The following is a 15,087-nucleotide window of genomic DNA, read 5'->3' as shown; positions in this document are numbered from 1 at the left end:
GGCTTCCATCAAGGTTGCTCTACTGATGATCTTCTGGCTTTCCTTACCGAATCTTGGTCATCCACTTTTTTAGAGATTTCGGTGAAACTTTTACTGTTGCGTTAGACATGTGAAAAGTTTTTCACAGAGTCTAGTATAAAGCTTTGATCTCCAAACTGTCCTCCTATGGTTTCTATCTTTCTCTTTGTAAACTTTGTCAAGTTTCCTTTCCAACTATTCTATTGCAGCCGTGGTAGTGGCACTGTTCTCCTAAATCTATTAACTTTGGTGTTCTTCAGGGTTCTCTCCTGTCACCCACTCACTTTTTATTATTCATTAATGATAACCAAACTTCCAAACTTCTTGTCCTATCCACTTCTATGCTGATGATACCACCCTACATCATTCCACATCCTTTCACAGATGACTAACCATTAAAGAAGTCATCAGATCAGGCAGGGACGCCACAGAATGCCTGACTTCCTATCTTTATAAGATTTTTGATTGGGGCCGAGAAAATTTAGTACTAGATTTCAGTGCCTCAAAAACTCAATTCCTCCTTCTATCAACTCGACACAACCTTCCAGACAACTATCCCCTCTACTTCAACGATAACTGTCTTCCTCTTCTACACTGAATATCCTTAGTCTGTCCTTTAGTCATAATCTTAACTGGAAACTTTACAACTCATCTCTTGCTAAATTGGCTTCTATGAAGTTAGGCATTCTGAGGCATCTCTGCCAGTTTTTCGTGCTCCTCCAATTGCTAACTCTGTACAAGGGCATTATCCGCCCCTGTATGGAGTACTCTTGCATGTTTGGAGGGGGTTCCATTCACACAGTTTTATTAGATAGGGTGGAACCAAAAGCTTTTTGTCTTGTCAACTCCCCACCTCTGACTGTCTTCAGCCTCTTTCTCACTGTACAAATGTTGTATCTTTCTATCTTTTATCACTATTTTCATGGTAACTGTTCTACTGATCTTGCTAACTGCATGCTTCCCCTCCTCCTGCAGCCTTGCTGCACAAGGCTTTCTTCTTCCTTTCATCCCTATTCTGTCCAACTCACTAGTGCAAGAGTTAACCAGTACTCTTAATTATTCATACCTTTCTCTGGTAAACTCTGGAACTCCCTGCCTGCTTTTGTATTTCCATCTTCTTTTAAAAGGGAAGTATTAATACATTTGTTCCTTAATTTTAGCTAACTCTACTTTTCTTCCCTGCCTGCTTTTGTATTTCCATCTTCTTTTAAGAGGGAAGTATTAATACATTTGTTCCTTAATTTTAGCTAACTCTACTTTTCTTTTAGGGAACCAACACTCAACTGGGCCTTTTCTTTTTATTATTTTGTTTCCCTTGGCTGGCTTCCTTCCTCCAAAAATATAATAAACAAATAAAAAAATAGAGCTCAAGAGGGTTACAAGAGGAAGAAGAATAAGTGGCCACTGGTGATTAGCAGCAGACAAATTCCTCCTTCTTTGTTATCTGTGTTCCATGCAAGATTTCACTTTGTGCATCACAAAACAATCCTTCCATGGCAGTAAGAATTGTAAAAAACTAATAGGAATGTTTTTTTTTTTTTTTTTTTTTTTGTGTGTGTGTGTGTGTGTGTGTGTGTGTGTGTGTGTGTGTGTGTGTGTGTGTGTGTGTATTTACCTAATTGTAGTTTTACAGGGCCTGGGCTTTATGCTCGTGTGGTCCCGTCTCCATATCTACACTTATCCAGTTTTTCTTTAAAACTATGTACACTCTTTGCTGACACCACTTCCTCACTCAAACTGTTCCAAGTCTCAACACATCTTTATGGAAACTAAATTTTTTAACATCTCTCAGACATCGTCCCTTCCTTAGTTTCTTACTATGTGATCTTGTGCTTCTAAAGTCATATTCTTCTCTCAGGATCAATTTCTCATTATCCACTTCATCCATTCCGTTAATCAATTTATAAACTTGTATCAGATCCCCTCTCTCTTTTCTCTGCTCCAAGGTTGGTAGATCCATAGCCTTTAGTCTCCTCATATGTCATCCCTTTAAATTCTAGAACCATTCTTGTAGCCATTTTTTGTAGTCTCTCTAATTTTCTTATGTGTTTCTTTTATGGGGAGTCCACACAACTCCTGCATATTCCAATCTAGGTCTTATTTTAGTACTTATCAATTTCTTCATCATTTCCTTGTCCATATAGTGAAATGCTACTCCAATATTCCTTAGCAAATTATACGCTCTCTGAAAATTCTATCAATATGGCTTACCGGTTGATTATTTTCTTCCATTGTCACTCCCAAGTCCTTTTCCTTTTTTACTTTTTCTAGTTCTACTCCATCTCCCATCTTATAGATTCCCACTGGTCGTCTTTCACTTTTTCCCATTTCCATGACATGGCTTTTGTCCACATTGAATTCCATCTCCCATTTTTTGCTCCATTTCCAGATCTTGTTTAAGTCTTCCTGTAGTATTTCACAATCCTCTTTTTGTTTAATGACTCTGCACAGTTTCGCATCGTCCGCAAACAGATTTATGTAGCTGTTCACTCCCTCTGGCATGTCATTTATATATACGAGAAAAGTATTGGCGCCAATACTGACCCCTGTGGCACTCCGCTGTCTACTGTTCTCCACTTGGACTTCATATCTTTAACTATCATCCTTATTTCTCTCCCCCTTAAGTAATTCTTCATCCATCTCAATGTGCTTCCTTTTAAGCCACCCTTCTCTAACTTCCATAGTAATCTTTCATGTGGCACTTTATCAAACGCCTTTTTTAGATCTAAATAAATACAGTCAACCCATCCCTCTCTCTCTTGTACTTTATCAACTATTCTAGAGTAGAAACTCAATAAATTTGTTACACATGACCGACCTTTTCTAAAACCAAATTGGCTATTTGATAATATTTTGTTGTCTTCAAGAAACTCAATCCATTGCTTCTTTATTACTTTTTCACACATCTTGCATATTACACTAGTTAGTGATACCGGTCTGTAATTTAAAGGTTCTTCCTTCCTTCCGCTCTTATATATGGGAACCACCTCAGCTCTTTTCCACTCCACTGGCACTGTTCCATTTTCTATTGAGCATTTTATGATGTTGTATATTGGACTTGCTAGTTCTTCCCTACATTCTTTCAGTATTCTGCCTGAGACTTCATCCGTCCCATTGCCTTTTCCTCATCCAATTCCGTCATCAACTTTTTATTTCAAGCTTGGTTACTTTAATCTCTTTCATATGGACAGTCTCTATTACCCTGTGGTCTTTCAAATTTGGATTCCTTAGTAAAGACCTCATGAAATTTACTATTTAACAGTTCTGCCATACTTTTGGGTCTTCCACCATTCCGTTTTCTCCTTTTAACCTTTCTATTGTTTCTTTTTGTCTTATTTTTCCATTTATGAATCTGTAGAACAATTTTGGTTGTTCCTTACATTTTTCGACAATGTCCTTTTCATAGTTCCTTTCTTCTTCCTTTCTCACCTTAGCATATTCATTTCTTGCTGTTTTGAAGTTTTCCTTATTTTCTGGATTTCTGTTTCTTCTCCACCTTTTCCATGCTCCATCTCGTTTCTCCTTTGCCCTAGCACATCTTGCATTAAACCAATCTTTCTTTCCTTCTTCTTTAGGTCTATATTTTGGGACATATTCCCTAACCCCAGTTTTGTATATTTCCAAAAATAAGTTATATTTCTCTTGAACCGTTAATGAGTTTTCCATCTCCTCCCAGTTTACGTTTTAAAATAGTTCTTGAGATTCTCAATATCAGCCTTTCTGTAATTTAATCGGTCTCCTTTGTATGATTCATCTCTATCTTCCTTTCCTTCTTCTATATCCATCTCTAATATTACAAGGTCACTCTTTCCCAATGGGCACTTGTATCTTATATCATCATTAATTGGTATATCCCTTGTAAAAACTAGGTCTAATCTTGCTGGCTCATCGTTTCCTCTGAATCTTGTGTTTTCCTTTACTCTTTGGACCATCATATTATCTATCATTAGGTTCAGGAATCTATCTTCCCAGGCATCTTCCCCCATACCACTTTCATAATTTTCCCAGTCTACCTCCTTACAGTTGAAATCTCCTACCAATATCACTTTTCTCCTTTCCTTAATGATTCTTGTAAGACTCCTTATTGTGTCATCTATCATGTCTCTATATTCTTGGTTAGTCCATGAGTTTGTTTTTGGTGGCACATATGTTCCAATGATTGTTAAGTCCTTATTATTAATATGTACCTTAACATACAGTATTTCTGATTTTTCTTCCCCAAATTCCACTTGATTTACCACTATCTCTTTCCTTAACATCATCATGACTCCTCCTCCTCCTTTACCCACTCTGTTTCTCCTCCATATGTTATACCTTTTATCTATGTCTATTTTTATTGCCTCATTTAACTTTGTTTCCACCAGGCATACAATATCTGGTTCCTCTTTCTTTATGTAATCTCTTAATTCTAATTTACTAGATAAAATCCCATCTATTTTTGTATACACCATTTTTAATCTCTTGTTCTTATCATTTTTAGTTAAACTTGCTCCATATTTTTCTCTTCTTTCTCTTTTATATACCATTTCCTTATCCTGTCTCATAGAATTCTCCAAAAAAAATGCCTCCTTCTCCTCCTCTGACCTTTCATTATTTTTTTCTCTTGTTTCTGCCACCAGTTCATTGTGTCTCTTCCTTTCCTCCTCGTTTCTATTTTTCTTTATATATATATCTTTGCAACCTTCTGTTTCTCTGAATTTTGTTTTTCTATATAGTACTTCTTCTGCTGCTGCTTGTGATTTTAGTAATATCTTAATTGGTCTCACTGTTCCTTCTTGATATGGTCCCATTCTATGGATTTTTTCTACTTCCTCTTCTAAGTTCTGTCTATCCTCGTCATTTAGATGTTTTAGTAGGTCTTTTACTGATTTCATTTCGTCTTTTTCCCTTCTTGGTCTATATTTAACATTTTTTTCTTTCAGTCCAAAATAATTACACTCTTCTTTTTTCCGCAATTTCTCTTACTAAATTTTCTTTTTCTTGAGGACTCCTATCATTTTGCTTGTCATATTTTCATCTCTTTCTTTTAACTGTTCTTGAAATACTTCTTGAAATGATTCCTTGTCTTTCTTATCTTGGATTCTCCATGCTTGTACTTTTTTTAATCACGTCTTGTACTCTTTCTTCTTCTTTGTTAACTAGATCTTTTAGCTTTTCTTTTTCTTTCTCGGCTTTACCGAGTCCTTCTTCCATCAATTTCTTGTAGTTCGCTATTTGGACTTTTAATTCTTCATTTTCGGTTCTTAGCCTAGTTTCGTTTTCTTCCACTCTTTTTATCCTTTCTTTCAATTTCTGGAGCTCTTTATCCTGTTCTTCATTCTCTTTCATTCCCATATTTTTTTTTTATCAATTTATCTAATTTACGTTCGATAGTCAAGACTCTATCAAATAGTGGAGTTTGCGCCGTATCAAAGCCTTCAAATTCTCTTTCTCCCTCACCAACATTGTCATCAACTTTCATTCTTTCCCTTGTCACATACCTGCATTTAGATGGAATCTCTTTCTCAGTCATTATTATTTAACACTGTATTCATGAAAAAAAAAAGAGTCCACACTTTTTGCCCAGGCCACTGCAAACCCAAACAAAGGTAGTGAAGATCAGCTGATTCTCGGGAGCGACGGTATTGCGTGCTTCCTCTACCTCGTCTCGTGTGTGTGTGTGTGTGAACATACATACGAGACCTCACTCCACAGTCTGGAGCTAACTCACACTGTGAGTGGATTGTTTGTCTGTGTTTTTCCCTAGTGTCCTGTACTATGGCATCCAAGTGTCTTTCATCCTCCTCACAGGAAATTGATTCCAAGAAATCAAGGAAGACTGTGACCACTTGTAGCGATTTAACCCACTACAGGGGTGGTAGATAGCTGTGCGAGCGGTCACAGGTTAATCGGGACTCAGCGTATGTGCACAGATGGAAAAGCTAAATAAATGTAGATATGGAGACATGTCACTATGAGCCCTGCTCAAACCCTGTAATATACAACTAGGTAAATATATCTCCAGGACCAGAAGCATTAACACATTTGTATGATGTTTTACATTTAATGATACACAGCACATACAAAACAACTGGAGCTAATACGTCACAGCAACCCACAGCACACTTACACAACACAGTATATGCTAACCTAACATACCTACCTGGGGTCACCCAACCTGGTGCATTTACTCCCAACACAACCTGGGTTGTGATGGGAGACCCAAGGAGAGTCAAATTGACCTCAACAATGAGTGAAACCCCTACCCTACACCTATCTCAGACCATATGTTTAGCATTAGGGATTTTTCCTCCCCACACTTCTTCCTTTCTGGTGAGAGGATGGATTCTGGCCCGGGTAAGACTGGAAAATGGAAATGGAGCTTTCGTTGGCTATGGTAGCACAATGATGATGTTTGGTTTAGCTCTCCTCCTCAACTGGCCATCTAGCCACAGGCCACACAAGATATGTGTGCAGAGTTTGAATTGATGAATCCGAGGGAAGTTCAAAACACTCCATGTAGCATTCTTTACTATTTGGATCGTTATACATTGAAGTTGGAAGAGTTAAATTGTTATGGTAGAGGAGAAAAGACCTCAATGATTGGCCATGCAACAGGACTGAGGGAGAAAATATTGCTTACCATCAGAGCTAATTTTTTTTTCCCAGTTGTCAGGAATGTAATACCCCTCTATTACCATTGTTTTCTATGAGTAAAATAGGTTTGAATAAAGTGGAAACATAACCCTTGCATTAATCAAGAGTTGACTGTACTTTGCTACAAGTTCTTTCTCAAATTCTAGCATGTTTCTAATGTTCTTTATCAAAGGGATTGCACTCAGAATTTTTTTTGCCTCATGATGACTTATTTAGCAGTTGTACTTAATAAACAAATATAAAAAGAAATGGATTATTGCATGATGTTTCTTATGAAGGCATGAGGTGATGCTCACTCAACAAGAAACAAAGACTGAGTCACAAACCCATGGGATGCTTTTATGTGGGCAGTCTATTCCAGAAAATGAGTGACCGAGTCTCATACACAGATGGGCAAGTTTAGTATAAACCATTTTCAACTGTAGAAAAACTGAGCAGATCTATGAAAAATTGTGACAAAATTTTTCATAAAAGTTGTTGAAAAGTTAATCATATTGACTACATAAAGGTTCTTATTGATTGCAGCGTGTGGGGTAGATTTATTAACAAATGTGTATGCGTGTGTTCAGACTTCATTCCAACATCTTCACTATTTGTGAAAATCAAACTTTTTAATCCCTTGCATATCCTAGCCAAACTTTCTCATAACTCTAATTTCACCACAGTATTAATTTCAAATGTAGATTCAGTAACCACAGTAATTTAGGATACCCAACCCTTGTACTTAACCCGCTAAGACCGATGGCCGCAAAATTCGCACCCTCCCATTACCGCGATTATCATAAAAAAATCAACTCTTATAAATTACTCTGAAAAAAAATCTGCTGTTAGTAGACATGACAATGCATCATCCTACAAGTTTTTATTGCTCTACTTACTATGATTGTCTCAGAATAATAACCGATAATTGGAGAAGATTGTGGTAGCGGCAACTCGGGGGAGGTGCTTTAATGTGTATTCTTACATAATGTAAAGCACTGCTCATGTTTTTATGTGTTTTCACATGTTTTTCGTGTTTTCACTCTTATTGGCTGATTATAGTTACGTATGTTTTTATCAGGCGTGGGTGACAATGTTGTCACAATAGCGGGGTCGGGATCTACCTCCAACCTGTGCACTTTGCGTCTTGTCCCGCCTTGTCTATCACTTTTATCACTAAACTTTAGCTTCCTCTTAGCACCAGTAGCCATAGTTGTAAATAATAGTTCCTTAAATAAGTAAATACGTAATACGTAAATAATTATCACCACACACGATGCTCACGCACCTCACAGAAAATTGCGGGAGACTAGCTGGCTAGAGCGGTGTGCTTCCTGGGAGTCGACAGTACTACCATAGGCCTACGTCATGACCAAATATAGCAGCGCTACCAATGCTAGCGCGGTTTTTATTAGCGCTCAAAGTAGCTGCCCCATTTAAGGACTGTCGGAAGTGTGCTATGCAGCCGTATTTAAGGCCTGTCGGACTTTTCGGGTTAAGAAGATATTGTGTTTAAAAATCTTAATCTGTTACTTTTCATGTTATTCTTAGAAATATTGTTTGATTCTAAATTTATTTAAAAGGATGTCAGTTACATTGATTATGAACACTACAGGAAAATGAGCCACAGCACACAAGCAGTGCTATCACCAGTACGCCTGGGATCAATCACCACTCCCTCAGGACAAGCCAATGAAGCAATCTATGTCCAGCCATCAAAAGCTAGTGCAAATCTCCCAATTGCAGTCCTTGTGTTCTTTGGGGGTGATGTGCAGGTAATGTATGAATCTATTTACACATTGTTTCTGTAAATTAAAAATTTTACTATTGTGATAATCTTAAGTATAAACTCAGTTCCTCATTTTGACAAAGTTTTTTATAGTGATTCAGGTGTCATTTTCAAAAATGAAAAATGGACTATTTAGTCATTTTGTAATGTCAGATCAACTGCAATAAGTAATGTCAATTAACAACCAATTTATCTCTGAACCATTGCCCACTAAAGGATTGGTCATAATACAAGTCCCTGTACCTCTCCCTATTTTGGCTCACCATTCATGCATATTGAACTTACATTTTCTGTATGTACTCCTCTACCTTAGCCTTTAATCTTCAAAGTATCTTTCTCCTCTTATTAGTATTTTCAGTTTTGCTTACATAACCTTTCTTTACAAACTTTGCTCTTCTTGCTCTCAATATAATCATATTATCTGAGTGTTTCCCTTCATTCATTATTCCCTTACCTCACAATTTTACACCTTTTGCACATATGCTGTCACCACATCTCACAGACATGCTTTTATTGCTTTAACTTTCCCATATCATCACATCTTACATCCTTTTCATATAACTCATCTCCACATCATGCACTCTGATGCTTTTACCCTATTCCTTACCGAAGTCTCTGATCCACATGTCAAGGATTGGATTTTTTTTTCATGAACTAAGTTGTATGGATTTGGTACATCAAGGCACATAAAACTCAAACATTTTCATATATTAATTATGCTACTTAATGATTACATTTAATACAATTTTAAATTTCCTACTTGCACTCATTTTCATTTTTTCTTTTTATGTAAGAGGGGACAAACTGGCCAAGGGCAAAAAAAAAAAAAAAAAAAAAAGGCCTCTAAGTTGCCAGTCCCCTTACAGGTCTTATATAGAGTCAGCCAAAAGAAAAGAATAAATGTCTTGAGACACCCTTCTTAAATGAGATCAAGTCAGAGGAAGTTGGAAATACAGACACAGGCAGGGAGTTCTAGAGTTTACCAGAGCAAGGTATAAATAATTGAGAGTACTGGTTAATCCTTGCACTACAGTGTTGGACAGAATAGGGGTGAGAAGAAGAAAGCCTTTATTGTACAGGGTTCAAGTAGGGCTCATAGTGTCCTGTTTCCATGTCACCATTTGTCTAATTTTTCCTTAAAGTTATGCACATTATGTGCTGTAACAACTTCATTATTCAATGCATTCCACTTCTCCACCATTCTGTGTGGAAAACTGTATTTTCAAATATCCTTCACACACTGCCTCATCCTGATCTTCTTTTACATGTCCTCTTGTCCTTCTATCTTCTTCTGTCACCAGCACTAGGTCTTCCTTGTCTATCTCTTCAATGCCATTGACTATCTTGTACATTGTTATTAGGTCCCCTCGTTCTCTTCTCTCTTGTAAGGTTGGTAGTCCCATTTCCTTCAGTCGTTCTTCTTATGTTAGGTCCTTTAGTTACGGCACCATCTTTGTAGCAACCTTCTGTATCCTTTCTAATCTTCTTATATCCTTTTTAGAGCTCAGAGACCACACGATTGCTGCATATTCCACCTTTGGACGTATCATGCTTGTGATGATTTTTTTTCATCATATCTTTGTCCATGTATTGAAATGCCACTCTTATATTAGTCAACATTTTATATGATAATCCAAATATCTTGCTTATGTGTTTTTCAGGGCTCAGATTTTCCTGTATAATCCCAGATCTTTCCTCTTTAGTCTTCATTATTTGTTCCTTTCCCATCAGATAGTTCCATACTGGTCTCCTTTTGCTCTTTCCTAGTTCCATTATGTGACATTTCTTGGCATTAAACTCCAATTTCAACTTCTTACTCCACTAGTATATTTTGTTTATGTCTTCCTGTAACAGCAGACAGTCTTCCCTGTTTTTGATAACTCTTAGCAACTTTGCATCATCAGCAAATAAATTAATATAACTGTTTACCCCAATGTGAATGTCGTTTACATAAATCTGAAACATAATGAGGGCTAACACTGACCTTAGTGGCACTCTACTTACTACTTTACCTCAAGATAAGTATTTATCTCTGATCACAGTTCTCACCTCCCATTCCTTCAAATAATCTCTTGTCCATTTTAGCAAAGTTCCTCGCACCCCTCCTATGTTCTCTAGTTTCCAAAGTAGTCTTCCATGAGGGACTTTATCAAAAGCCTTTTTTATATCCAGGTAGACTGTTTCCATCCATCTGTCTCTGTTTTTAAGTCCTGCAATAACTCGAGTAGAAGCTTAATAAGTTTGATACACATGACTGTCCTATCTTAAACCCAAATTGTTTGTTCAATATGAGTTCCTCTTTTAGATGTTTAACCCATTTTCTTTGATAATTATTTCACACAACTTCCCCAAAACACTTGTAAGTGACAGTGATCTGTAGTTTAATGGTTTGTTTCCTCCTTTAAATATTGGTATTACGTTGGCTGTCATCCATTCTAGTGGAACTTTCCCTTCATTTATTGAACTTGTAATTATTTTCCAAATTGGATCCAGTAGTTGCTCTTTACATTCTTTTAACACCCAGCCTGATACACAATCTGGCCCCATTGCTTTTCTGACATCCAACTTATCCAATAATCTTCCAATATCTTCCTTGTGCACTATGATTTCCTGTAATCCTTGGCAATGCAATGTCCTACTAGGTTGTGTAAAACCATCTTCTGCAGTGAATACCATTTTGAAGCTCTCATTCATTATTTAACATTTTCTTCATTGTTTGGTATGTCTTCCCTCCTTTAGTTATTTTTTCTATTGTTTCCTTGTTCTTCGTTTTGCCATTTATAAATTTGTAGAAATGTTTGGGTTCGTCTTTGCTTTTATTCACCACATCTTTCTCAAAATCTCTTTCTTCCCGTTTCCTTACTCTAATATATTCATTTCTCGCATCCCTATACTGTCGTCTATAATTGTCATTTCTCTGTTTTATGAGTTTCTTCAAAGCTTTATCTTTTGCCTTTTTAGCTTCTGTGCATCTAGTAGCATTGTACCAAGCATGTATTTTTTCTTGACTATAGAAAGGTACTTATTTCTTTACTCTTTCATTATATTTCTGTAAGAATATTTTTTATTTTCCTTGTATTGTCTTTCCATACTTAATGTTTTTCCATTCAATATCAGCAAAAAAGATCCTTAATTTTTCAAAATGCGCTCTTGCATAATTTAATCTCTCTCCTTTGTAGTCATCTGTATCTTATCCCATCCTCCTCCTGTATTTGCATCTCTAATGTCACATGATCACTTCTACCCATTGGACTAAGGTATTGTATGATGGGAGGAGACTCTGGTTTCTTTGTGAATACTAGGTCAAGCAACGATGATTTTTCTTTCCCCCTGTACCTTGTTGACTCCTCTACCCACTGAACCATTACATTAATCATAGTCAACTGTAACACCTTCTTGCTCTACGGTCCAGCATTATCCATTGCTTCCATCTCTTTCCAGTTTACTTTTTTACAGTTAAAGTCTCGAACTAAATGTATTCTTCTATCTCTTCTTATGTTATCTAGTCACTTAATCACCTCTCTTTGCATATCTTTATGTTCTTCAGTTCCCCATGTATTTGTCTTAGGTTGCACATATGTAACTATGATTTTTCTCTTCTTCAATTCCTCTGTTTTGATTGTTACTCCCATTACATTCACTTTGTCCTCATCATATTGCACATCTTCCACACATATATTATCACAAACCATTAATAGCACTCCTTTTCCTCCTTTATCCTTCCTGTCTCTCCTCCAGCTAATATATCCCTCCACTTTAAAGTTAACATGGATCTCCTCTCTTAGTTTTGTATCAACGATGCACGTTACATCCTGCTTTTTTTTCCTTAAAATAATCCCTAACCTCCAATATGCTGGATAACAACCCATCTATATTAGTATAAGTTACTCATAACTTTTTGCCTCCTCCATGACCTCCTGTTTCTTCTGTAGCTACCATTTCTTTAGTCTTATATCTAGAATCCTCCAGTAAAAATTCTTTTTCTTGATCTCCATCCTTTACTCATTTTTTTTCCTTAACTTTATTTCTTAGCACTTTATCCTTTTCCCTCTCCTCTAGGTTCATATCTCCTTTTATCCATATATATTTGTGTTCAGTATCATCAGCCGGCTTCCCTTTCATAGCCATGATTTCCTACACTGCCACTTAGGACCTCATTCTCACTTTCATTGGTCTCCTATCCCCTTCACTGAATTTTCCTAACCTAATCACTTCCTCCACCTCCTGGTCCAGTTCTTGCATGCTGTCTTGAACTTGTTTGATAATTGTTTTGCCCATTTCTCTTTCCTCACACTCGTGAACTTGCTTGGATTTTTTTCCTTCATCTTAAAAATCATGAAACATTTCCTTTTATCCATTGTATCTTGCACTAGATCTTCTTTTTCCTTGATTACTTGTATTACCACATCTTTTGTGTTTTCCTGAATTTGTCTCTTTACTACCTCTGAAAATTTATTATTTTCCTCTTCCTGTTTTTGCTTCCATGTATTTTGTAGTTCCTTCAGCTTGTTTTCGCCCACTCCAATTTCTACTCTGTCCTCAATCCCTTCTTGTACTTTTTTCTGCAGGCTCCTTATGGAGTCTTCAAAGTCGTGCCATGTAGCTTTTAGTAAATCATTTTGTTTCTTTATCTCTTGTATCTTCTCTTTTAATCCCTGATTGATTGCACTGACCTTCTCACATTCTACTAATCTCAATTTCAGCTCTGTGGTTTTTGTTGGCAATCTGTCCTGCTTGTCCATTAGACTTGACTTAACTTCCTTCATGTACCTTAACTCTCTTTCCACATTGATCAACCTCCTCATAATATCTCTTTTGTCCCTAAATCCAGAAAAGTCCTTGTCCATAATATTCTCAGTCAGTTTCCTTAGTCCAACGGGTGTTTCAATGTACCGCTGGTTTTCACAAGATGGCATATGTTTTGATTCTGTCATACATCTGGCAGCACTACTCAGTTCCATCTCTCTCTCCATTTTTTTTTCCATCTGTACGATCCAAAACTTATTGTGGAGACAGGAAAACCTTATGGCCCCGTTCCCCTCCTGTACATACGTCTAGATCAGGCTCCAACTCCTTGTTGAAGCTGTTCCTTGCGAGTTGCTGAGAGACATCTTGTTGGCATGGTGTCTTGTGTGGTGTGTCGCAGCAAGACTGCAGGAGGAGGAGAGGCATGCATTTAGCAAGATCAAAGAGCAGTTAGCATGAAAATAGTAGTAAAAGATAACAAGAGAAGCAACATGCCGGTGGTGAGAAAGAGGCTGAAGACAGTCAGTCCGAGAAGGGGAGTTGATGACACGAATAGCTTTTGATTCCACCCCCTCTAATAGAACTGTGTGAATGGAGACCCCCTGCCCTTACATGGGAAGAGTACTACATACATGACCAGATGAGGCCCTTGTACAGAGTAAGTAGTTGGGGGGGTGAAAAAAGACTGGTGGAGACGCATCAGAATGCATGACCTCATAGAAGTTGTTTTAGCAAGAGATGAGATGTGAAATTTTCAGTTTAGATTATGAGTAAAGGACAGGCCAAGGATATTTACTGTAGAAGAGGGAAACAGTTGAATGTCACTGAAGAAGAGGGGATAGTTGTCTGGGAGGTTGTGTCGAGTTGATAGATGGAAGAATTGATTTTTGAGGCTTTGAACACTACTAATTTTTCTCTGCCCCAAATAGAAATCTTAAAAAGATATGAAATCAGGCATTCTGTGGCATGATCTGTTGACTTCCTGAAGGGTTGGTCATCTCTGAAAAGATGTGGAAAGGTGTAGAGTGGGATCATCAGTGTAAGAGTGGATAGGACAAGAAAAATGTTAAGATCATTAATGAATAATAGGAAGAGAGTGGATGACAGGACAGAACCCTGAGGAACACCACTGTTAATAGATTTAGGAGAAGAATAGTGGCCATCTACCACAGCATTAGAATGGCCGGAGAGGAAACTTGAAATAAAGTTGCAGAGAGAAGGATAGAAGCTGTAGGAGCAAAGTCTTGAGATCAAAGCTTTGTGCCAGACTCTATCAGAAGCTTTTGATGTGTTTAACACAACAGCAGACACCACTGTAAACCTACACTACACACCAGATTGTCAGAGTGTGGCTTTTTACATAAGGGCCCCAGAATTGATTACCTCCTTTCCAGCTATATATGTTACTTACCATTGCTGATTTGCCTTTTCAAACATGGCCAGTAAGTATTGTTTGACAGTAAGAATAATTACCATCATTGCTAGTAATAATAGTTTGAAGAACTAAGATGTAGAATAAACCAAAGACAAGCCAGTCAGTAGACTGACTATATTTTCATTGTATGACACATACACACGCATATACAGGAAAATGCATACACGGTTTAGAATAACACAATACAAATATATGTTTATTATTCAAATGTCAGAACTTCATGTTTTTTGCAAATTTTTGACCTCTAAAGCATTTGGAAAAAATATATAAAGAAAATAGTCCCGTCACAGTCTTGCAGATTATAAGTCATAGGTATTAGCCCCTTGATCCCACATGGAACCAGGAATACTAGTCAAACCTTACCTTATCTTACCTAATCTAGCCCCTGGACCCATGAGGTGGGAAGGGATACTAATCAAACCTTACCTTAGTTTACCTTACAACTAAACCTAACCTAACCTAACGTAGCTCTCAGACTCCTGAG

General features: G+C 37.2%; 1 protein-coding gene across 11 annotated transcripts in view; it reads left to right on the top strand.

Moving 5' to 3' along the window:
- The window catches only part of LOC123516406 (UPF0565 protein C2orf69 homolog), a 268,076-nt gene that overhangs the window by 35,604 nt on the left and 217,385 nt on the right, over positions 1–15,087 (top strand). For 10 of the 11 annotated variants that reach the window (XM_045275670.1, XM_045275666.1, XM_045275663.1 and 7 more), the window contains exon 2: positions 8,249–8,408. In XM_045275670.1, coding sequence (XP_045131605.1) covers positions 8,249–8,408 — 160 coding nt within the window. Of the gene's footprint in view, positions 1–8,248; positions 8,409–15,087 lie in introns of those variants that run through there. The other variant, XM_045275672.1, reaches the window with a different exon arrangement.

The sequence above is a fragment of the Portunus trituberculatus genome, chromosome 41 (genome assembly GCF_017591435.1).
Source record: "Portunus trituberculatus isolate SZX2019 chromosome 41, ASM1759143v1, whole genome shotgun sequence".
NCBI classification, from domain to species: Eukaryota; Metazoa; Arthropoda; class Malacostraca; order Decapoda; family Portunidae; genus Portunus; species Portunus trituberculatus.
This window is presented reverse-complemented; position numbering and strand designations above follow the sequence as displayed.